General features: G+C 37.1%; 1 protein-coding gene across 4 annotated transcripts in view; it reads right to left on the bottom strand.

Annotated features, from left to right (window-relative positions):
- Nucleotides 1–25,335, bottom strand: part of sgcd (sarcoglycan, delta (dystrophin-associated glycoprotein)) — a 247,047-nt gene that overhangs the window by 7,353 nt on the left and 214,359 nt on the right. For all 4 annotated transcript variants that reach the window (XM_055179482.2, XM_055179483.2, XM_055179480.2 and 1 more), the window contains exons 6-7: nucleotides 17,026–17,098; nucleotides 6,473–6,596 (exon numbers count right to left, since the gene is read on the bottom strand). In XM_055179482.2, coding sequence (XP_055035457.1) covers nucleotides 6,473–6,596; nucleotides 17,026–17,098 — 197 coding nt within the window. The remainder of the gene's footprint in view (nucleotides 1–6,472; nucleotides 6,597–17,025; nucleotides 17,099–25,335) is intronic.

The following is a 25,335-nucleotide window of genomic DNA, read 5'->3' as shown; positions in this document are numbered from 1 at the left end:
GGGACCGGTCTGTGGAGGCACGGGGTCTTCTTGCCCAAATTGACTTGCCTTTCATTGGGCTTCTAGCAACATTCTGCAAAGTGCTGGGTGACACCAAGCTTCTATCTGATATGCTTCAATCACCATCACTGGATCTAGCAAGAGCTGTTGAGCTTATTGAAGCACTTCAGGATACATTTAAGGATTACAGAGAAGAATCCTTTTGTGATGAGCTATGGAGAGAAATCATAAACACAGCTCAAAAGTGTAACATCAGCATTGAAAGTGTGAAAAAAAGACAACGTAAGACCAGCTCTAGACTAGAAGGATCTGTAGTGACCTCCACTGTTGGCTCGCATACAAGTGACCAAGATGACAAAGATGGTTTTAGGAAAAACATCTTCTATCCAATCCTTGACTCTATTATTGGGGAATTACAGAAACGTTTCTCCAAACCCAACTGCAACATAATGAGTGGTATTCAAGCACTCCATCCGAACAGCAACAGCTTTCTACAAGACTCACCGCTTTTTTCATTTGCAGAGATCTATGAGTCAAATTTGGATGATCTGAAGCATGAGCTGCACCAAGCCAAAAGGATTTTGGAGAGGAAAAAGAAAGAAGGCATGAAAAGCCTCACCAGCCTATTGGAGTTCACAGTGTTTCTGGAACCTTTCAAAGAGGTTTTTCATGAACTTTTTCGGTTGTGCAAAATTGCCATCTCAATACCTGTAAGCACTGCTTCTTGTGAAAGGAGTTTTTCCACCCTGAAACTAATCAAGAACCACCTACGAACAACCATGTCTGATGAGCGACTGAGTGACCTGGGAGTGCTCAGTGTAGAGTCACGGAGAGCCAAGTCCCTGGACATGGATGAGTTTATAAGACTATTTGGTAGCCAGCACAAAAACCGCAGAATACAGCTGTTCTAAGGCAGAGCATAACACATGTGATGGTGCAGTTAACCCATAGAAACAGACACATTTCATGCTGAGAATGTTCTCTCTCGCACGCGCACACAAACACACACACACACACACACACACACGTTTAATATTTGTGTTGAAAATTAAGTAATGTTAAAAGTTAAGTAAATAAAACAATGTTAAATTACTAAATAATGTCTGTGTGATTTTTATTTTTTTATTTATTGTAACAGAACTGTGTTGTCTAATCTATGCAAAATACAAAAATTTAATATAATCTATATTAGAGCACGTGGCATTGCACAAGATTTTGGAAATCATGCTTACTTTTTTCTAAAGCAGTACTTCCTTTCAGTTTAATTTTTTGATTGGCCCCCCCTGTCTGGTTCTTGGTCCCCCCTGTGCCCCCCCATTTATAAAATCCTGGAATCGCCCCTGTTGTTAAGGTCTCCAACCAACAGAATCATTGTTTTTTATGATTGGATGTTTTAACTGGAAAGTGGGGTTTCCTTCACTAGATTTGACATATTGAGAATGTTTTCTTATTCTTATTAATAGCACTTCTTTATAACAGTTTTTGGCATTACCCATGAGATCAACTGCTACATAGAGAATCAATATTGTCAAATCTCATTAAGTAGCACATTAATTTACCGTTCAATTGTTACATTTGTACATACATCCTACTTTACAGTAAATTATGCACATTTACATGCAACTAACCTAAACCAAACCCTAATTCTTCATTCCCAGAAAACATAGACTATAGTAAATACATTTTGTTAATTAATATTGCTCAGTACTATTACACTGTAACAAGAAATATAAATATTAGTCACTTCAGAGAATCCTTAATGGTTAAGATGCTGCATATATAAGCACAACCTTTCGTTTCACATATTTTGTGAACACATTTCGTTTCACAAAAAAGGTCCATCAAACCAACATTTTCATTTCACCGAACAAAATATCCCATTTGCCACAGTGTTCATCTAAATCAAGTCCCTTAACCTCCAACAGCCAACCAATCATAACAGCACCAGTGACATAAGCACTCCGGTAAGTCTCAGTCAGACAGACTTGTAGCCCTTTGCCCGTGCTGAACCCGTCTCATTTTTCACTTTCTATTTTTCATGGGACTCTTGAGAAAGCATGTATTACCAAGGCTGGCCGAGGAGTAAGTCGGGATATAAAAAGGTATGAAGAGTCATTACTGACAGCCTTAAGGAAACATTCCCATCAAATGACCTGAAACACATTTTAAGCAGGGGTCTCAGCAGACTTCCCCAGACATCTGCTTTAGAGCAAATCTGAGCCAGGGATGGCTTTTCTTCCCTATGAGGCGGCTAATGTGCAAACCTCTAGACTAATTGTGGCAGGACTGTCAGCGGCTCTCTGCAGACCGGTGGAGGTGTCTGCTTATACAGGTGAAGGGAAATGAAAGTGCTCAGGGAGAGAGGAGAGGAATATGAGACAGTAAAGTGAAAGTCAAGAAACCATAACCTCTGACTAAGAGGCCTTATACAGGCCAAATCCCATGACCTAACGTAGTCTGTGTAGACCTGAGGGGGTTATGACTCACTCATTTATCTATACTTTGTCAGCCTTGTAAGTCAAATGGGAAAAACCTAGCGGTGTAGCAATTACTAAGCAAAATTCTGTGACATACTTGTTACTTTCTAGAGAACATATATATATATATATATATATATATATATATATATATATATATATATATATATATATATATATATATATATATATATATATATATGAAGAGTTTCGTTGCAAAACGAGACACCTCCGTTGTTTTATTGTTCAGAAATGGTGTTTTTGGGTTGTGCAGTTCGTTTAATATGAATTCAACTGCAGTTGGTTTGTTTGGATTTAAACCTTCATAACTTAAAAAATACAGCTAAGAAGAACCATAAAACAAAATAATAACTTGATAACGTAATAATACACATGTTTTGAGAAAATTTTTAAAAAATAGATTTATCTCGTTTTGCAACAAAACTTTTCATTCATATATATATATATATATATATATTAAGTATAGTCAGTTTTTTTACGTGTACGCGAAGGTATGGGCACGGTTGATCGCATAAGCCTTGCAAAGTTTAACTTGTACATGTAGACAGATGTTCAACGCATGCACATTGCGACAGAATATAATGTATTTCCTGGGCTACGTACTATAGAATCCTGTACACACATGCGTGACCAATATGCATACAAAGTATGCACAGCTACAAAAATTCACCACTATATGTGGATTAGGGTGGTCCTTATTTTTCAACTTTTAAAAGTTCATGCTCTCACCCCACCAATATGTTTGAATAAATTAATAAAAAATTGGGCAAAATTTGTTCAATATTAATTAATAATTAGAGGTTGCTCAAGACCTTTGAAGTTTAACACATTCGCGTATTATACACTGTAAAAAAAATCCGTAGAAATGACAATGTTATTGCAGCTGGGTTGCCGGTAATGTACCGTAGATTTAAATTTATGTTATTTACTGGCAAGAGTTTGTTCAAAGTTAAATACATTTTAAATATTAACAAATCTTTATCTTCACAGAATAAAACTATACAATAACAGCCTCATGCAAAGCATTCTGGGAACCAGAAATCATCAACCTTTTTGTGTTTTTTGCTTCAGATTTTGTTTCCCAGAATGTTTTGCTTGATGCTGTTTTTTAGTTTTACTCTGTAAATACAAAGACTTGTTAATTTTTAATGTTCATTTAACTTTGAACAAAATTTTGCCAGTAAATAACAAATTTAAATCTACGTTAAGTTACCGGCAACCCAGCTGCAATTTCTACGGAACTTTTTACGGTGTATGATACTTTGTGCTAGCATGTATAATTGTTTAATAATATATACTCATGGCAGCAGTGGACTTATTTGACCATGCTCCATGCAATTAAAACTCTTGTTTCAGTTGTGATATGTCTTTCAAAGCAAGATAGCTTCAATGTGAATGAAGCACAATAGATAATATACACTGAGACAATGGCTGAAGCAACACGAAGCAAGCCCGCTATATGGCTACTTGGATCAGAAGAGACTGAAATAACTGGAACAAAGGGGCTATTTACACTTGGTATTTAGATGTGTTTTCATCGATCGGATGTTCGGATCACAAGTGGACGAGAGAGACACATCATGTTTACACCTGGTATTAAATTCGTCTCTTTTGTCCACTTTCGACAGATTCTGTCCTGAATACTGTGAGGGGTGGTATGTCGAGACGATGGGCGAGTCTCTCCGCTGTCATTTAAACGCGAGCGGGAGTAATTATGAGTTTATATGGATGCAAACTAATATTATGTCGGAGTCCGCTGCTTGTGTAGCATGTAAACATGCTGTACAGTGTTTTGTACATGTATATGTTAGAGCTTTCTCTGAATTTTCAGCTCAATTGATGAAATAGGATCTCGCAACTTTCACACGCTTGAAAAATGAAACTGAAACAAAATGAAATGAATAGTTTGATCAATGAAGGGCTAAAAATAGCGCTGTACCGTGTGTTCACGCCAGAAGTCGGAAAAGACGTAAAACATTGTGTTCAGTACCTCAGATTAGATAAATGGGCGGAGAGAAGGCGGTCCGTGTAGCTGGTCAAACACATTTAACCACATGTGCGTTTACACTACAAAAGCAATCCGATAAAAAGGGGTTTCGACAGTGGTCGAAAGTGGACAAGCTCAAAACGTTTTGAACACCGTTTACACCTAGCATTAACGCCGTCCACTTGTGATCCGATCGATGAAAATGCATGTTAATGCCAAGTGTAAACAGACAATACAAACATGTTCTGGGTAAAATTTTTGGGGGCATGTAGTGGTGAGATTGTGAATTGCAACCAACAGCTCACCCCTCAATTTCAAAATGCATAGTAGCCACCACAGAACAAACATGTTGTGGTCTGAGAAATTGTAGGGACAACAAACAATCTCTTTTGGTTTATATTTAATATTTAAGTATATTAAACATCTAGTATTTTTTTTAGTTTTACTTAAGTAAAAATTACTTTTGTACTTTTACTCAAGAAAAGTAAAAGTACACAATTTTTATGTAATAAGATATTAAATCAATTTTAATATGCAATATAAAAGGAATAGACAATATGCTTAAGAATGTAGTGAACTTTTTTAAGTAAAGTACATTTTTTTCAAAGACAAACTCTGATAAAGCACAGATGCTTGGAAAATTTACTTAAAATACCGAAGTAGTGTCCGCCTCTGCTGATAATAGTTATGTATAATTTATTGCATTTCTGAGTGTCTTTTGCTAGTTTCCACCCTGCGCAATTATCATTTTCATTGTTTTACGTTGTTTAAATAGCAAATGAATTTGCGCCCCCTTTTGCACCCATGGGCGTTCTGGTCTGAAAACGAGGTGTGTTCAGACGCATTGTTGGCGCGTTGCTATTTTGAGGCAACTAAAATTGACTACGCCATTGACCAACAAAAACCTGCTCTTAAGTCTAAAGTCAATGGCGCAATGTGTTTTATGTTATTTAAAGAGCACATTAGTAATATGCGCCTATAAATGGGACGACAACGCGGGTTTGCTTATCACACACAAATGCGCAGCATTTATTAAAGGTTTTAATAAAAAATAACAATTTCAATACAAGTGAAAAACAACAAAATGATTTAACATTAATCTTAAACTGGAAATCTTCTTCGTCCGCCTAGTTTTTCAGTTTACAAAGTCCGTCAACTAAATAGGGATTAGACATAGCGCCAGGGCAACAGGCTTTTAAAGGGGATGAGAGCTGAGACTCTCATTGGTTTATTGCACGTTACGCCCAAAATACTACCATTACTCATAAAAAAAATAGGACCAACCCTTTTCGACCATGCGCTCGGCGCACAAACCATTTTTCTCGCTGTTAAATTAGCAAAAGTGAATTCGGACACGCCCATTTAAACGTTGCGCTGTGCGCTTTAGACAAAGTGCTTAGATCGTTAAAACAGGGCCCTGTGTCATGCGATTTTTTTGCGTGTTTTCGCCGCAATCCCAATTTGTATCATTTGCATTGCCTTGCATGAGTTTGCATCTAATCTTTGCATTGACTTCATATAAAATCTACCGCACCTTGAATAATTAGTCCCTTATTTTGTACTGTCCCCAACCTCCTGGGGCAAAGTTTCTACTTTTTACTTTAATATTACTTTGGAATCAAAAATTTCAGCAAGCTACTTCCAACGTTGCTGCAAATAATCGTTTGATTAATTTCCAAACATATGGTGATCATTTAAAATTCATCAAATTTCCTTTCACTCCAACTGCGCCTCCTAAATGATGATCATCACATCATTTATCAGAGCATAACCAGTCTGTGAATGTTTAATCACTGATATTTCAGTCAAATAACTGTCGCGAGTGCGTTGCAGCAATAACCTTTAGTTATATTTCTGCTTCTACAGATGGATAGCTTGTTGTGATGATAAATAATAGCAGATGAAGGTGTCACAACACAAAGTAGATTAACTGTAGCATCAGTCCTACTAGCATGAACACGATTACTAAAGAACAAGGGACCGTTACCTCTCCATCTTTTGACTCCAGGCGTAAATCCGTCCTGCAGGTCACTTGAAAATCACCTGCGTCCGCTTCAATCTTCACACCCTTAGGTGCTTCCATGTAAAGTGAACGTGTGGGAGACTCCAGTCTAAAAAAAAATATATTGCAAATTGTAATATCACTCGAGTTCATTCCATCCTCAAATCGAAAAGAAAATAGCCCACGAGACCAAATTAAGGGTTTCATTTGGTTATAGCAATGAGGCGGATGAAAATTTCTTTTAAGCTTCAAAGCGTGCGTGACTTGGCGAAGAAAATGATTCCCTGCGGACAATGCAATTTATGTCCTCTTTTTATATTACCAGATGTAATTGAAAGATTTTTGAGAATGTGTTGTGAGAGTTCTCACAACGAGATCATGCAAGAAGCAATATGCAAATGATATGGGGGGCCGATGGTTGTCAATTTTTAAATAGACACATGGCCCAAAATGCTGACTACAAAAATGTGATATGCCAGGTGTAGTTTGGGGAAAATAATTTACAATAAGGTCTAACATTTAAAGAGGTTATTTTACACTATACACAACCTGCCTTAAAGGAATATTCCATTTTCTTAAAAGAAAAATCCAGATAATTTACTCACCACCATGTCATCCAAAATGTTGATGTCTTTCTTTGTTCAGTCGAGAAGAAATTATGTTTTTTGAGGAAAACATTGCAGGATGTTTCTCATTTTAATGGACTTTAATAGAGCCCAACATTTAATACTTAACTCAACACTTTTTTCAACGGAGTTTCAAAAGACCACAAACGATCCCAAACGAGGCACAAGGGTCCCATCCAGCAAAACGACTGTCACCTTTGACAAGAAAAACAAAAAAAAATATGCTCTTTTAAACCACAACTTTTCGTCTAGGTCCGGTCCAGCTCGACCTAACGTAAATGCGTAGTGACGTAGGGAGGTCACGTGTTACATATATAAAACGCACATTTGTGGACCATTGTAAACAATAAACTGACACAAAGACATTAATTAGTATCATTCCACATACAACAACGTCGGAACGGTCCTCTTTCACCACACTTGTAAAAACTGGTGCGGAGTTTCGCGTTCGTCCTCTGTGACCTCTTGACGTCATGACGTATTGGGTGGGGTCACGCTGGCGCATCACGACCGGATCTAGATGAGAAGTTGTGCTTTAAAAGTGTATATTTGTTATTTTTATTGTCAAAAATGACAATCGTTTCCCTTAAGACCCTTATGCCTCGTTTGGGATTGTTTATAGTCATTTGAAACTCCGTTGAAAAAAACTGTTAAGTGTTGAGTTAAGTATTAAATGTTGGGCTCTATTAAAGTCCATTAAAATGAGAAAAAATCCTGCAATGTTTTCCTCAAAAAACACAACCTCTTCTCGACTGAACAAAGAAAGACATCAACATTTTGGATGACATGGTGGTGAGTAAATTATCTGGATTTTTCTTTTAAGAAAATGGAATATTCCTTTAAAGGAATAGTTCACAAAAATTAAAAAATAAATAAATAAATGATGGTACCCACACAGTTGATGGCACCTGTTGACCTCCAAAGTCTTATTCATCTATAAGTAAGTAAATGATGACAGAATTTTCATTTTGAGGTGATTGATACATTCAATGGCTGATAACAGAACCCATTCAGTATGCACCTGCCATAGTTGGCACAATTACTATGGGTATCGTATCAGTGAGAATGTGTTTGTAAACCAACCAGTGCAGTGTAAGTATTTTCCGCACATTTTTCCATCTCACAACCTTCCACAGTTACTTATGACAATTTCCAACCTGCCATTGGATAAAAACCGACTATTCACACTTCGATTATTCATCTTTAATGAAAGGACCCAAGGGCCACTGTGATCTGAACACAGCACACAATATCCAACCAATTACTCTTGTAAATACGGACCAGGGTGCGGGCGAGACAGCGCTGGACTCTTTCGGGTCACGACCCGCAGCGGCCACAACCAAACGCAAAGCTTATAATAACGCCGGCCCTTTAAACTGCGAAACTAGAATGGACATGGCTGTTAAGCAGAAAAGATAAGGTAATTATGTGCATGCTATAAAATGTACTTTACGGCCTGTTGTTTCACTGAATGCCTCTTTCTCTATTTCTTCTTGCTGTCTTTTCCCTTCTTTTATGGACTGCAAATTTTTCACAGCAGTTCAGTCAGTCCGCACCTGCCATAGTCGAGCGTCTCACACCTGTAATAATTCCTCCTTTTTTTGCCTTACTCCAAAGGTGGCGAATAATAAACCGTGAAACCCGCATTGACAACGTAGCATTACAAGGACAAAAATGCTGTGCCAAATACTGCAGCAGCAGAGGTCCAAATTGTTACCTGCCAAGCGATCTAATGAAAAAGAGATTGAATTTTACTTCTGCCTGGATTGTACAGTATGCAAAATAATTTAAAGACAAAAGGTCAAAACGTCACATTCAGGCATTTATTTGTTATGAAAAAGGACTGGAATATAAAAAAGTAACAATTGTATCAGTCAACCATCAGTCAAACTACTGCATATACAATAAAAATGACATAAGGTTCATTACAAAAAAAAAAAAAAAAACTACAGAAATAACAAATGACATTATGGGACAATATGGGACACATGACATTTGTGGACATTTAGCAGTTTCGCTAACCTTCAACTAAAAAGCCCCTCCCTAAAATCTCAGATATTCAATGCTAATAAATGACAAACAAATTCCATTTAACAACCAGAATTTATATTTACATAACATTTTCTCTCTACTCTTTCATTGCCATTAACAAGATCATTTAATTGCACATTATTTAAACATTTATTATACATTTATGACATTGCCTTGCAAAATATGTGTTCGGAGTGTCATGAGTGTCCCTCATCATGCCAAAATATGTGTTTGGTGCATCATGTGAACCTGTGCATCACGCATCATGCCAAAATACCTGCCTGCTGCAGATGCGTCGAAAGGGTTTATGACATATCATGGCACATATCATGATGCGTGATGCACATAGGTTCACACGGTGCTGCGAACACAAATTTTGACATGACGAGCCACACACATCATGGGCACCAACATGTCTCTTCCATGGAAGAGAAGTCACCGCAGGCCACCGCCAGCAGATTACTACAACCTGTGCTTACGTTTCAAGGTCGTTTGCATTATATGTCATATTAGGCGCATTTAATGTTCTGCATTTGTAAATTAAGAAATGGTGTTATACTATTATATTTTAAACCCAACCATTTCTCAACCATATTAAACACAACAGGCAAGTACAGTCATGGGTTTTTATAAGTTGACCAATACATGTGCCAGTGGTATTTCACAATTAAAAATTATTTATTGCTTCTTTTGGCAGCAGTTTTTGATTGTAAACACACCGGATCTGTGATTTACAGCAGGAATATTTGTACTTTTTGAAAAAAGTGACAGTTTTGTATGCTGTGTTGTAGATTATACAGTATAATAACTAAATGGGTGCGATTTTTGCTCAAAATGCCTGAATAGTGTAATGTGTACAGTAATGTAAAGACAACTAAACCTGGTGGTTTAAATAGAAAATCATATCCTAATACATGTCATTACTGCAAAATTATACCCGAAATACTCCAATATATAATTTAATACCCCAATATATTAAGTTCACCAGAGGCGCTAATTTAGTAAACAAATCATTTGGAGACATGGACATTCGTATGAGTTGGATAATAAGTTGGCCACGGGTGTGCCCCATACATCTAGAAAAGTGAAGCTGCTGGCTCTTTGATCGCCCCCTGGTGGCTGGCTGCAGTACAAGTCATAAACCCCGCCCTCTCCATGCAAACGAACGGGACTCGGTCAAATAAATTACACTTCCAATAAAATTTTCTGAAAGATGGTTTTGGTCCTTTAAGGTAGTTGTTATCATGCTAATATATGTTCAATTGTTCAGTTTTGTGATACGTTTCATTTTAGCTAGTAATTTGATGCTATAGAAATGGGGCGTGTCGTTATGATTGACATTTGTGATTGACAGCTTCTCTGAGCGGACCCTTGGAGCTTCGAGGGAAGATTGAAAATATAACAAACTATTAATTTTCGATTTGTATATATTTAATGATTTGTATTTGAAATGCCTTTTTTTAGCAAACCAGTCAAATTTAAATGGCGTGGTTGAATGAGGCGCATGAGCATTTGGGCGGAAGTTGGGCTCCCCCTTCCAGGCTCCACGAACGATTTCTTCGCATAACATGTTTTGCCTAACATGTCAGCGCCCACAATCGGACATTTTACGTTCAGTTAATTACAATGGAAGGAAGCAGCGTTGCGTCGTCGATCTTTTTTTACGGTCTATGGTTGGCCACTGACAAGTGTTTCCAGTAGCACCTCACTGCAGAACACAACATCCAGCAGGTGGGGTTGAACACAGATCCAGGGATGGAGCTGGATCTCTTCCCACTGCATTTTAATTGGTCTGCAGTTTTCCCACAAGACAGGTCATAAATGTGTTGTATGGACTTTGAACTTGTTTTAATGCGTCTTAGGAAATCGGTTTCCTTTGCAGAAGGTTTACTTTTCTTACAAATGTGCTAATAAAACATATCAAATAAAATGTTGTGTCTATATATGACGAGTTTGGTTCCAAAACGCAATAAATCCATTTTGACAAATTTCGGTAAAAGCGTGTTTTCTATACCAAGAAAGTGACAAGATGAAAACCATTATTTTCTGTTACAAACTTTCACATAGCATCTTTAGGTTATAATAACATAAAAAATTCAAATCCATAACTTGATTTTCAAAGATTTATTATAAAAACAAATTATTTTTTCCACAAAATGCAATAAATCCATGACAGTTTTTGTTTCAAAATGCTAGAAATCTATTAATTCAATGTACAAATGTGCATTCATCTTTGCCATTTTATATTCATTTAGTTGAACAGTTGTACACACTGACTAAAAATATAAACATTAATGGCATTAATAAAAACACTTACTTTGTCATATTAAGAACACTGTCATTGATGCGGTTATACGTCGTCGCTTAGCATTTTTCACAGCGATTAGCTGTAAAATGTTTTGGTCCTGCTCGATTTTCGTTGACTTTGAGTAAAATTATGGAAAGTTTGTCATAAGATCTCCTGGTGTCAATGTGTTAGCATGAGAAACTTGATGCTGTCGGGAGATAAGCACCAGTCTCCCGAGTGCTTCGCGTAAATTATTAGATGTTGATGGCGTTTCTTTCCTGTCCCGTCACAGAAAACCATCACAAGTTTATCAATGCAATTAAAGTATTATTTTGTTTTGTTTGTTGATCACGAAGTACAAAGTAGATGAGGAAAACTAGGATTCCGTGTACTCAATGCGCCGCCATTGTTTGTTTACATTGCGTGGAATGGTGGGCTGTAATTTCTGGAGTGGATTTATTGCGTTCTGTAAAAAAGGAGGAGTGGCGTTTATCGCATTTTGGGAAAAAAGGGAGAAAAGATGGCAGAATAACACAGCGGATATTGGATTTTGCGTAAAATTAAGAATTTACTTTTAAATACTGACTTGATATAATACTGATTTTGGCAGTAACTCATTTTTTTTTTTTTTAAATGGCGTTTATCGCGTTTTGGAACCAAACTCTTCATATTTACTTTTATAGAAAGTGTAATAAGTGTGATAATGTACAGCCAACAGTGTTGTTATTGCAAATAAATCCCTTTAGTGATCACCCTGTCGGGATTCTGCCTAACATGTCCCTTACCTCCCCTTACACCTAACTGTGATCCGTGTGTACCGTGTCTGTGCGGTTCGTGACTTGTGCCAGGGCTAGCATCGCTTATATCAACTTTTACAAGCAGTGATTTTAAATGGATTTCTCCAAATAGCATGACAAACTTTACCTGTCGAGTAGAAACGCATGCCAGCGTGTGAAATATTATGCCAAAAACAATCTAGGGTCTTGTTTCTTTCTTCATAGTCCTGTCTCTTCATGTCATGCAATTCGTAGACACTTTCTCTTGTGAACCACAGACATTTTGAAAAAACACGGTGAGAACGCGAGCTTCAATGAATGGCTGAAGCCGTAGCCCACCACACATATACACCTGAAAGTGCGCATGTGCAGAAAGCGAACCTAGGGACGAGCACATACGATGGCCTTACGTAAACATATCATCAGAATGATTGACAATTGGGATGACCAATAGTCTTGATGATCCACCCTGGAAAAAAGAAAATCTTCCACTATACCTTTAATAAGAGCAAATGTTAGTGACCATGGGTTATAACTATACTTGCAGGCTGCAACAGTGCAAATACAGGTATGCTGGTTCATCTGGCACAGGAAAGTATATAAAGTGGTAGGAGTTGGATCCAACCTGGATGTCGTGTTCTGCAGTGAGGACCATCTCAGTTTTTCTGGTATTTCATGTTTTTATGTGTTCTATGGTAGAGGGATCCAAAAACGAGCCAATACTCTATCATTTCATCATCCAAATCTGACCTGGACAAAGTTTTTTTGGAAAAATTTTATTTTTTTATGAAACTTACCCAACTTACCCACATTCAGGTAAAGAAAAATGTTAGAACAATAATTGTGTTATTTCTTTAGATATATTTACATATTCTTACAACATACATTTTCTGAGAGTTTAACTAGCTAAACTAGTTCAGTAAGAACTCCTCATTTTGACGGATCGCCATCAATGTGTCGTCCTTGTTTGTCACCGAAAGCTTGATAACCCAGTGTGCCTGTCTGTGCCGGTGGCCTCACTTATGTTTGCTCCATCAGCAGAACAGACAGGAACGAGCCAATAATGTATGTACTGTATGTGTATGTGTGTGGATGGTTCTGGAGAAGCTTGTTCCCCACAGGCCATTTATTGCTCATTATTATCTGCAAAAATGCCCATTCCCTGCCATACCTGACCCACTTGCCAACACTCCTCTTCATGTTTGCCGTCTGCTCAGGGTATTGGCATTGCTCTTCACATGTTTGTTTTAGTTAATGAGAATCTACTGTAATTAGATTTTGATGTGCATCCGGGCATCGATCAGACTGCCTGCGCAGACAGAGAGAGGTGCCAACTGCGTGTGCATTGATCTTTCGTCGGCGTACACGCAACATCGCTTACGGCTCGGATCTGGTGGTCGTCTTAATGAGCGACTTTACCTCCGGTGAAAGCGTATACGGGCGTTTCATCTAAACAGGCCTCAAACGCTATATAGAGAGCGGGGACATATTTTGTTGTGACATTTGGAGCAGACAAAGGCAGAAAATAACACTTGGATTGCATGTAATTGGTGAAAGCTTTCAGAACAAACAGAGAGAGTGATTATTCTCTCGAGAGCTTTCATAATGAGTGCTCTGATCTTTGGAAAGTGGCACGCAGGAGCAGGTCGGGGTTTTATCCGGACTATTATTACCCAACAATGACATCGGTCTAATGTATAACTCTTATCTTTTTCCACCATAATACAGACCAATAATAATGGTAAAGCAATGTATCTGATTGTATTTCACAAGCCGGCTATAATAAAGAACATTTGTCTGTATTTAGACAGTGAAGTGACGCCTCCTGATAGCCTCTTAAGGAACATAAACTGCATTCAAAGTATTTATTGGCCATTAAAGAAACAGCTCATCCTGAAATGGCAATTTACTCTCATCTTGATCCAAACCCTTGTGCTGTTATTGTATTTTTCTTTATACTGGAACAACAAAGTACTTTTTAAAAGTGAACTGTAGCCCTTATCATACAAATACAGTGACTTTGTGCTATCAAGGACAAAATATACCACCAAAAAAACTTGTAGCCTACATAAATGATTGACTCCATGTCTTTTAAAGTTAAGAGATGATCACTTCTGTCTATACTACTGCATCCATAAGCTATTTGGTGTTTATGGATTAAACAAAGTTTGCGATGTTTCACATTTTCTTTTTCCACTTTCATTACAACTGTTAGTGATGCATTTAAAATGCGATTATCCAAATCATACTCCCTCTTCCCCTCCGCTCTCTTAAATGTCTTACAGAGGTGCTCTATAATCTGCTGTCAGACAAACTAGACATAAGTGGAATTTGCACAAATGTCATACTTTATTTCCCCCTCGTTTGTGTACTCTCGACAGAGCCATGTGCAGTGCTGGCTGGAAAGAAATCATTTTTTCAAGCAATCTTTGATCATTACGCTCTGTGTGGGAAATTGTAATCGACATGCAATCATCTCCCTATGCAGCACGCTAGCACGCCGGTGAATCTTCTGCAGCTGTACTATAGTTAAGAGCTTGCTGTTAATGATTTGGATAATGCTAGCAGATGTAAATCTATAAACAGTGTATTTTAAAGACATCCAGAAAAGTTTTTTATGAAAATGAATATTGTTCAATTAAACTTCTCTATCAGTCTTAGGATTTTTTTCGTAATTAGTTTTGACCTATCTACTTCAATTATCACGAGTTAAAGGAAAACACTACAGTTTTCAAAATTTTATTATGTTCTTACCTCAATTTAGAAAAATTAATACATCCCTATCTTTTTTCAATGCGTGCACTTAATCTTTGTACAGCACGTCGTGAATGTGTTAGCATTTAGCCTAGCCCCATTCATTCCTTAGGATCCAAACAGAGATGAATTTAGAAGCCACCAAACACTACCATGTTTTCTCTATTTAAAACTGTTACATGAGTAGTTACACAAGTGAGTATGGTGGCATAAAATAAAACATGAACATTTTTTACTAAAAAATGTAAGTGTATGGCGTATATAATTGTAACTTTGTCTTTAAATACGGAAAACATGGAAGTGTTTGGTGGCTTCTAAATTCATCCCTGTTTGTATCCTAAGGAATGAATGGGGCTAGGCTAAATGCTAACACATTCACGACGCATTGTACAAAAATTAAGCTTACGCATTGAAAAAGATAGGGATGTATTAATTTGTCTAAGTTGAGGCAAGAACATAGTAAAATATTGAAAAACGGTGGTGTTTTCCTTTAACGCATGCATTATTTCTGGCTTTAGGTAGTTTAGGTAAGTGATGAATGATCATGGACCACTGATTTTTTTATTAATCTAAAACCAAAGTGAAGCATTCAGGTGTTTAATAACAAATTTTTTATTAATTATATTATTACATTATAAGATTATGTGAAATTGCAGTGCTTCTAATATTAAAAGGAATTTCACATAGAAAGTTTGTCATTTTTCTCAAATTTTATTTACCACTGATAAAAATTATTGTCTTTTGAGTGACTCTACTAGACTTGAAACAGATCTACTTTAGAATATAAACAGATATCACACAAAAAGTTAAAAAACTTCCAAGCTGGAAAAAAGCGTAAAAAATTACTTTCATCCAGTAATGTTATTTAGGTAGTTCTTAGTTTAAATTGATTAAATGAACATGCATGAAAAACACTACAGTGTATATTCTAGTATTTACTGTAAACTGTAAAAACTTGTTGCAATTGAATTCTTACACTGTAAAAAGTAAAAGTTGGTTGGATTTCAATTGGTAAAGCACGATTTATAGTCGTGCTTAAGCTCTACGGCGTAGGTTATCTGTGTCCAGTGCGTAGCCTGACGTGCACCTCACAAAATTTTAACAACGCATCAGTTCTACGCGGACCACAAGCGCTGTGATTGGTCCACCAGAACCTCTCCCGTCAAGTAAAAAAACTGCGTCATAGGTATTTCCGTTTGCGATGGTAAAAACAAAGATGGGCCAAGTTGAGGAGTGATTTAACTCAAACTGCAACAAAAATCGCTATTTATTTACTTCCATCACTGCTGGTTTTCTCAAATCACACACAAGTTGCTGTTTCTTCTTCGTTTGTGGGTTAACATGCCAAGCTTCTTCTTCTTTGACAGTCGCGATGCTACTGTGGTTACACGGGTGGATACTACCTACCACCGGTCTGCGAGTGTGTTTGCATGACAACGCGTACGACGATGCAAAAGTATAAATGAAAACCTACGCCATAGGACCTACGCACAACTATAACGAGCCCTTAATGCCTAAACATTCACTTTAAGTGAAAATTTTAAGTTGAAATGTTTAAATATTTTAAGTGTTACCAATTCAATTAATTTTTTTAAATTTCACCTTTGAAATAAAAAACTTTTTATGCGTACCAATTAAAGTAATTTTATTAAGTTGATCCAAATTTTACGTTTTACATTGTAATGGGCGTTTTACATTGTAATGAACGTTTCACTCTGCTTCGCGTCGTGCCTAACAACGCCCCTTAGCTGTTATAAAATGCACTGGTAACCCACTGCTTTGTGGGGCTTATTGCTTTAGTATACTACAGTATACTACACTGTACTACAGTAAATATTTTAGCATACTATACATTTTTTCATGTGGGAAGCCATTATACGATTATATTATATATTAAATATATATATTACTAAATTTCTCTAAATTACTAGACTATAATGATTTGGCTTTCTTCATACTGTTGTGGCATTATTTCACACTGTTCTCCATATTTCACACTTTATAAAATCACAGTAACACACACAGCCTCTCTTGGCTTATTGCTTTGATAGTCAATGATCGTACCGTAGCTCTTTGAAAGGCTCGGCCCTCACATGTGGAGTCTCCACTGAGCTGCTGAACACGGCCCCCTCCGCTCCTGTAAGCACAAAACACACAATGACATCAGCCGTACTCTCTGCGAATCAGCCGTCCACGTGCTAAAATCAATGAACATAATCTCTAAAGCTACAGCATCGATCCATACGTTCTGGCTCTGTCCCTGCAGACATGACCTGAAGTTCAGTCGCCCAAACCTTTTCACCGGGCTCTGCTAACATAACCGCAGCGAGCCCGCCGTGGGCCTTGACCTCAGATCTGATCAATAGTCTTGAGTGAGGTTTGTATAGATGCCTGTTTGAATACACAGCCTAATTGAAACCCAACTGCACTGGAGTGGCGTAGGTTGTAACACCTAAGGTGGTGTGCTTGTACAGGAGAACATGACTGATGCATTAAAAACTTTTCAGCACCAAAGTTTAGGACCTAGGTGCTTTAGGATTAAGCTGAGATGCTTGCTCTAGAGATGCGCTCGAATTATGGTACGACCAAGGAGGGTGAAACGGCGACCGGGTCTATCTCAGAGGGGAGTGATGCAAGGTTTAATGGCTGCTCCAGGTGGCATAAGATATGTTGTGTGAGGTGCGTGGAGCTGAAAATGGCTTTGTTGCAAAACTCTAGGAGGACTGGAGAAGGGTACTGCTTGCCGCTGTTGTTTTCTTTAATAAGCAGGCTGTCCTCAGCTTAGCACGGTTCACCTCAGGTGACTGAAAACAGATTGTGGGGTACAAATATGATTAGTTGAAGCTTGAAGGCTGATCAAATGGGTTCTGGATGTGATGCTCATCCTCACATACATACCGTATGTGTATGTACGCGTACACATTTCTTTTGGGCTTGATTTCTTATAACGTATTGCACTGGAAAATGCATGCAAAACTTACTTTATTTTCTTTATCAAGCGGCAGCTCAGCAGTAATGCTGTCAGTGTGATAGCATAACATGCTTAATATGCATAACATCCGCCTGCTGTTGCAGATATGCCGCTGCGTTTATGAGCTAAAGTCACAGTATGTATAAAACAGATCTAATGCTGAACAAAAAAGTAAATATGTATGTAAGATAAATATATACATCAAAATGCCATATGTCTTTAGCTGATACCATCTGCTTTTGTGATAGCAGAGCATGCATGATGGGAACATATGAAGAGCTCAGATGCAAAACCCTGTAACTGCGTCTGACATGTTTCCTTTATATCAGACTTTTTTGCCAACAAACTGGTATTTTGGTATGGCTTGAGGCCGTGATCAAGCAGATTTATAGCAAAAGTATATGTGCCAAGAGCAATAATACGTGCCAAGAGCAAACGGGCATCTGAGCTCCATACAAATCTCTGCCATGGCACGTTGGGTGGGCTTGTTCATGGAGAACAGATCAAGGATGATTCCCTTAAGGTCCGAACTTCTTCCAAGGTCCATACCTGAATGCCTTGCGAGGAATGAAAACCAAGTATTTTCTATGTGTGGAAATAATTTTGTACTTCAAATAGAAATATGCGCCCCTGCACTGGCAATAACATAGATTATTGTGGCAGCTTTAGAGGACAACACTCTAGATATGTGGGCTTTATGAATGGCAAGTAGATTATGAAAAGATCAATGGCTGCCTGTGGATTAACTTTAAGGTTGCAGAAGAATTTAAGTTTTGTTTACAGACAGACACGCTCGCTGTCGGCAACTCTTGAAGTCGTACGCGGAAATATATGGCAACAGCAGGCAACATCGAGTTTGCACTTCAAATACAATCTTTTTCCTAATGATTTTCTTATGCTTTTTCCAGTAAACATATTGAAACAACTTTAAAAGAAGATGGATTTACCAGAAAGCTCAATTTGTAGAAGATATTAAAAGTTTGAAATCTTGAACAACAAAAGTGTAATTTGTCTTGTGGCACTTGTATTTGAGTATAGTAAGATTTAAGTAAATCACTGTGCCTCAGACCAACAAACAAACAAAAAAACATCTTAAATATAATCAGTTTTGCTTCTTCAAATTTATCATGTTTATAAGTGTTTTGATATTGTTTTACAGGAAAACAACACAAAGATATCATCTTCAAAGACAACCAGTGTTGCTCTCATCAGACTAAACATTTGTAATAAATATTAACTGCATTTTCCAGTAGGCCGACACTTGGACAGTTTGAATAGCACGGCATAAAACATTTATAATCACAGCTGCAAAATTTATTTTACAAGTTATATGAAACAATAATAAAGATTCCAGAAGCACATATAATAATATAAGCAATATAAATGATGCAACTACAGTAAGTTGACTTGTTCCCCTTTAATTGATTGCACTAATCACAATACCTTCTTCATAATAAGACACCTTAAAGGGGACATATCATGAAAATCTGACTTTTTTCATGTTTAAGTGCTATAATCGGTCCCTAGTGCTTTTATCAACCTAGAACATGTGAAAAAGATCAACCCAGTAACTTAGTTTTGGTAAACCATTCAATTTGGCTCCCCTTGTGATGTCAGAAGTGGATAATACCACCTCTTAATCTGCACTATCCAACCACAACACTGCCATTTAGTGCAGATATCAACTCATTAGCATTTTTGCTCACACCTACAAAGTGGCAATTTTAACATGTTATAATAAATGATCTGTGGTGTATTTTGAGCTAAAACTTCACATACGTACTCTGGGGACACCACATTTATTTGACATCCCCTTTTAAACAAGAGATAAAGTACATGTTGTCTTGAGTATTACCCTAAGGGGTTTGTTTTGCAATAACAGTCGTCTGAATGTATATTATCTTGCTTATAACATGGCCACTTGTCACTTGAGTAAATAACCAATCTTTTTGTCATGAGAAAACATACACCTGAGTGATACATTAAATATATGGCCCTGTCTGTGAAATCCAGGCTAAAGTCTGATTTTCTAATTTTGAGATTTGGAGCAGAGTTTGATTTATAGGGGACATATCACGAAAATCTGACTTTTTCCATTTACTATAATTGGGTCCCCAGTGCTTCTATAAAACTAGAAAATCTGAAAAAGAACAACCCAGTAACTTAATTTTGGTAAGCCACTCATATGAAAAAATAGGTAATTGAAATTTGGCTCCCCTTGTGATGTCATAACGGATAATGCCACCCTTTAATCTGCACTATCCAACCACAGCACTGCCATTTAGTGCAGAGATCAGCTCATTTGCATTTTAAAGGACACACCCAAAAATGGCACATTTTTGCTCACACCTACAAAGGGGCAATTTTAACATGCTACAATAAATGATCTATAGGGGTGTGACGAGATCTCGTGAGATTAGATGTGTTTTGCGAGATTATATGTGTCTCGCGAGATTTCTTGTGGAGGTGCTGGCCGTTTCTCAAATAAAAGACTGCATTCTTCGGAGGTCGCATTTTTAAACTGCAGTTACTTCATCACTGTCTTATTAGAGGCTATTAACAATTATAAAGTTTAGTAATTATTTAGTTAATCGCAAATTGTTGTAATATGCTCACGACTTGCGAATGTAATGCTCAGTTAAAGATCTGAAATAAACCTTGATGACGTATTCAGCCTGCAAATGCGACCTCCGAAGGATGCAACTTTCTGTTTGACCCTTTTACAGTGCATGCATTATATTCTGTCTTTTACAGCGTTTGCTTTTTTGTTTAGGTTTCCAATAACGTTCGTTTGTGAACTCGTGTGAAGTCTGAGACGCGTTGTGTTTGTCTGTTGATCAGTGTCAGGTGTGAAGTCTCAGCAGATTAAACTCTCACTCAGAGTTTACATGATTTAGGGGCGGTTTCCCGGACAGGGATAAGACTAGTCCTAGACTAAAACATTTTTAGAGGCTGTCCAAACTGAAAACAACTTGCACTGACATATCTTAAAATGCATCAGGGCCCTTTGTTTTGCCTCAAAATGCACACAGGTAATGTTTTTAGTAAGGCATGTTTGTTAAAGCTAGTTATATTTCCTAATTAAACTAAGGCCTAGTCCTGGATTAAGCTAATCCCTGTCCGGGAAACTGCCCCTTAATGTCTGCATGTTCTTGCTCAAAAAATGACAGTGGCTGTATCATTTCTAGTGTAAAGAAATGGACATATATCAAATATTAATATGGATTTAAACATTGTTTGACTAAAAATAAGTGTTTCTCTCCGTCTAAAGTGAAAGTGAAAGTGAAAGTGAAGACAGCGTCCGCGAGACGAGTCCTCTATCGCCCCCTGCAAGCATTTGTTATAATACATACATAATGCTTTTTATTTATAGGCCACAAAATGTTGTTTAATGTAACTTGGTTTTAATACTTTATTTGAACCAATTATTATTGCATATTCGTTATTATGTAATTTTAAATGCTACTGCTCACTTGGGTCTATTTTTTATTACCCCAAAATAACAAATTACTTTATTATCAGTTAGCAAAATAATTGTTAGGACCAGTCCTTGATTAGTCAAAACTTTTAAAAATAATGTGATTTCAGTTTCTTATTTATTTATTTTATCATTGAGGGTTTCTTAAAAAGTGTAAAAATATCGTCTCGTCTCGTTCCCGTGAACCCAGTCTCGTGTTTCGTCTCGTCTCGTCTCGTGGATTAAGTGTTTCGTCACACCCCTAATGATCTATAGCCTACTCTGGGAACACAAATTATTTATATGACATCTTAAAAAAGTCTTGTGAAATGTCCCATTTAAATCATTGATTTCAAGCTTTGACATGATCATACTTAGTCAATATTAAAGATGTCAATGTTAAATTTTCACACAAAGTGTTATTTACATTATATAGGATGATTTTTTTTGTAGAAAACAGCAATAGTGTGTTATCAGTTTAAGTGGTTGTTAATTTTGCAAATCGATCAGAAAAGTATTCCTAGAGTAATACACTACCAGGTTACAGTTAATGTTTTTTCTGGTAAAAGTTTTGTATTGGTCAATTGTGACAATTAAAGGTATGTCATTCTGACATAACAACCCCTTGCAACTCATAACACACGGTAACCTGGATGCTGAAAATCATTTTGACAGGTACGTCTTTTAATAATATATAGGCTATGACATTCTATTTACAAATGATTAAACCAAATAGTGTGTTCGTGACATTTGATCTTATCTTAAAACCGAAAGTAAACAGGTTTTCCTTGCGGAAGGTCTGCATTACTTAAAAATGAGCTCTTAAATATTTCAAATCAATATTTAATGTTCCTTACCTTACTTATGAAGTAAATAGCCATTTAATAAGCAGGATAATGTACAGGCAGCTGGTTATAAACCCTTATTTCTGTGATAACCACCTGCTGCATATACTTAATCCTTACTTATAATAAATATTGCTTTTTCACATGTGTTTATCAACCTTTTAAATGTATTGCACTGAGCATATTTCAAAGTAATGAACAGTTAAAACAATGTGTTCAATAGGTTCTTTGTAACATGAAGGACGCAACAGCAGAGACGAAAATCGAGCCAAACAATACAGTTAGACTACAGTACAAAACAAGGATTTTAAAGACAGACAGAGAGGCGTGGCTCAAGGCAACAAAGACACAGAATTGCTTATACATTCATTGAATTGTCACTCCAAAGCTGAATTACACAGTAGATTTTCATAGCATTTACACAAAGCCACTGATGCAATGTGACATGTGTAGCCTCCGTTGTGGCCAAGAGGATAACGCACATGACACACAATTACCAGCCATCAATCACTATCAACAATCTGAAATTGCTTAGACTGATCCGCCCATAAGGATATACAGTATCAATCTTTCTTACACAAAGCAACAAAATATTGTGGCTCTTTTGCCCGTAATACGCATATGAATAGAGCTAAAAGAAAACCACCAGTTTTGAAGCCTTCAGATATATAAGGCATTGAAAGTATGTCAGGGGCGAAAAAACATTTAACTAGATTATTGCATGTGTCATTTGGCTTAATACCCGACACAACAACGCTAATGTAAGGTATGAGTGCTTGCTATAGGGTGCAAAATGGCTGTCCCGGGTTAAAGTGCCCACCCCCAACTCTTAATGATATTCTGGTGCATATGGCTTGGCTCACTCCTTCAGCCTACAGGTATGGTGTTGCAACATCTGTCAGGCGAAAACTGTCACTGCAATCTTTTGAGAAAAGTAACAGAACTAAATCTCTACTTCAGTATATACGGGCAACAGTAATGATGATGCTTTCCTTAGAAGAAATACATTACCCACAATGGGAGATAGTTTTTCTCTGCAAAGGTACACTTCTGTGAGTGCTTTTGAAAGATATACAGTACATCTCATCTCTGCTACTGCATACTGATGCTGCAAGCTATATAATGCAAGCCATAATGCAATCTATATACATATTATATAAATAAGTAGCCTACAGTGGCTGAGGGATGAATGTTGAATCCCCCGAGTATGTTTAAATAAATATTTCAACACGTTGTATTGTCTGCTCCATTAGCATTGTGTTATTCACTTAGGCTACTGTACTGTAGCAAAATTAGCTGTAACAACATTAGTTCAATAAACTTTTGCTTTAAACCAGCACTTTCAACGATTCACACGAACTCTAGATCATCACGAGCCAATACTGCAGATCAAACCCGCAACTCCCCGGCGACACCGTGTGCGAAAATGTTCATAAACAGATCGAGCGTCTAATCAATAAAGCTATTTGAGTTTCAGGTTAACATCCACGTGTTGTTCCTGGCTAAAATGATTTCATCATTGTTTTTATTTCACCGCCCGTGACCCTATTCTTTCCCCAGTGTCACATCTGATCAATCCTGGAGTTATGGAGCAATGCTCAAGTGTTCTCGATGTTCATAAAGATTGGCTTAATGGATCTGTCCATTGGTAAAGCAACCGTGGTAGAATCTGACCTGTGGGCTTGAAGAGGCTTACTTGGAAAAGATGCTTTGTGTGCATACCTGTCATTTGTGATATTGTGTAAAATACTTCAGTGTGACAATTTTTCAGATAAGAAACCGATAATCATCAAAAGCTTTTAATCATTATAATTCGTGATAATATGTTTTCCCCTTTTATGTTTTTAGCACTAGTTGCTATTGCTAGCTGCTATTAAACTGCCTAATGTAGTATTAACAGATTTGATTTTAAAATTCAGTCTTGAGCATTTTTTAATATTGGATAGGGTGCGTGTGTCAATAGTCTAAACCAGGGGTCTCCAACCTTTTTATGAGCAAGGGCTACCACAATGGATAAAACAATCTGGAGGGCTACTTTTTTATATAGTCTACTTAAAACTTTTTTGTTTTACTTGTTTATATGTTTTAGTATTGTTTAAAATTGTAACATACGTAAACCAAGCCAAGCTAATATAAAAAAATTTGTAATGAATAAATATTACAGTTGAGACTATGAATAGAATGTGCTTTGGCGGGCACCTCACAGACTCTGTGCGGGCTACCTGGTGCCCGCGGGCACCACGTTGGTGACCCCTGGTCTAAACTATCATGACAACAACAGGCATCGATATAGCCGAAGCAAAATTACATTACACAGGGGCGTCATGCACACATTTTTTTAAGGAGGCACAGTGTGCACAGCTCACAGAAATTTGTGCATAAACAGACATTAAAAGAAATATTAGAGAGCATTCAGTCTTTTCTTTGGCACTCCCACTTACATTTCGAACAATTTGAGCCCCCTGCAAATCACCAAAATAAAAGTGTTGACCGACTATTATGTGAAATACTTAAATCAAAGAATTTAATCAGAATAATGACATATTGGCATCATATTTACATCTGAAATAGCATTTTTTTGTTTAAATGACTTGTTTAATAATGTGCCATTAATGCATTTGCACAACAACTGCGTTATGTTAAAAAATTAATGTAATTTTTAAAGCCATAAATTACACTCAACTAAAGGATTATTAGGAACACATGTTCAATTTCTCGTTAATGCAATTATCTAATCAACCAATCACATGGCAGTTGCTTCAATGCATTTAGAGGTGTGGTCCTGGTCAAGACAATCTGCTGAACTCAAAACTGAATTTCAGAATGGGAAAGAAAGGTGATTTAAGCAATTTTGAGTGTGGAATGGTTGTTGGTGCCAGACGGGCCGGTCTGAGTATTTCACAATCTGCTCAGTTACTGGGATTTTCACACACAACCATTTATAGGGTTTACAAAGAATGGTGTGAAAAGGGAAAAACATTCAGTATGTGGCAGTCCTGTGGGCGAAAATGCCTTGTTGATGCTAGAGGTCAGAGGAGAATGGGCCGACTGATTTAAGCTAATAGAAGAGCAACTTTGACTGAAATAACCACTCGTTACAA

Source organism: Misgurnus anguillicaudatus, chromosome 9, assembly GCF_027580225.2.
Source record: "Misgurnus anguillicaudatus chromosome 9, ASM2758022v2, whole genome shotgun sequence".
NCBI classification, from domain to species: Eukaryota; Metazoa; Chordata; class Actinopteri; order Cypriniformes; family Cobitidae; genus Misgurnus; species Misgurnus anguillicaudatus.
Note: the sequence above shows the minus strand (reverse complement) of the source record. Positions and strands in the feature narration are given on the sequence as shown.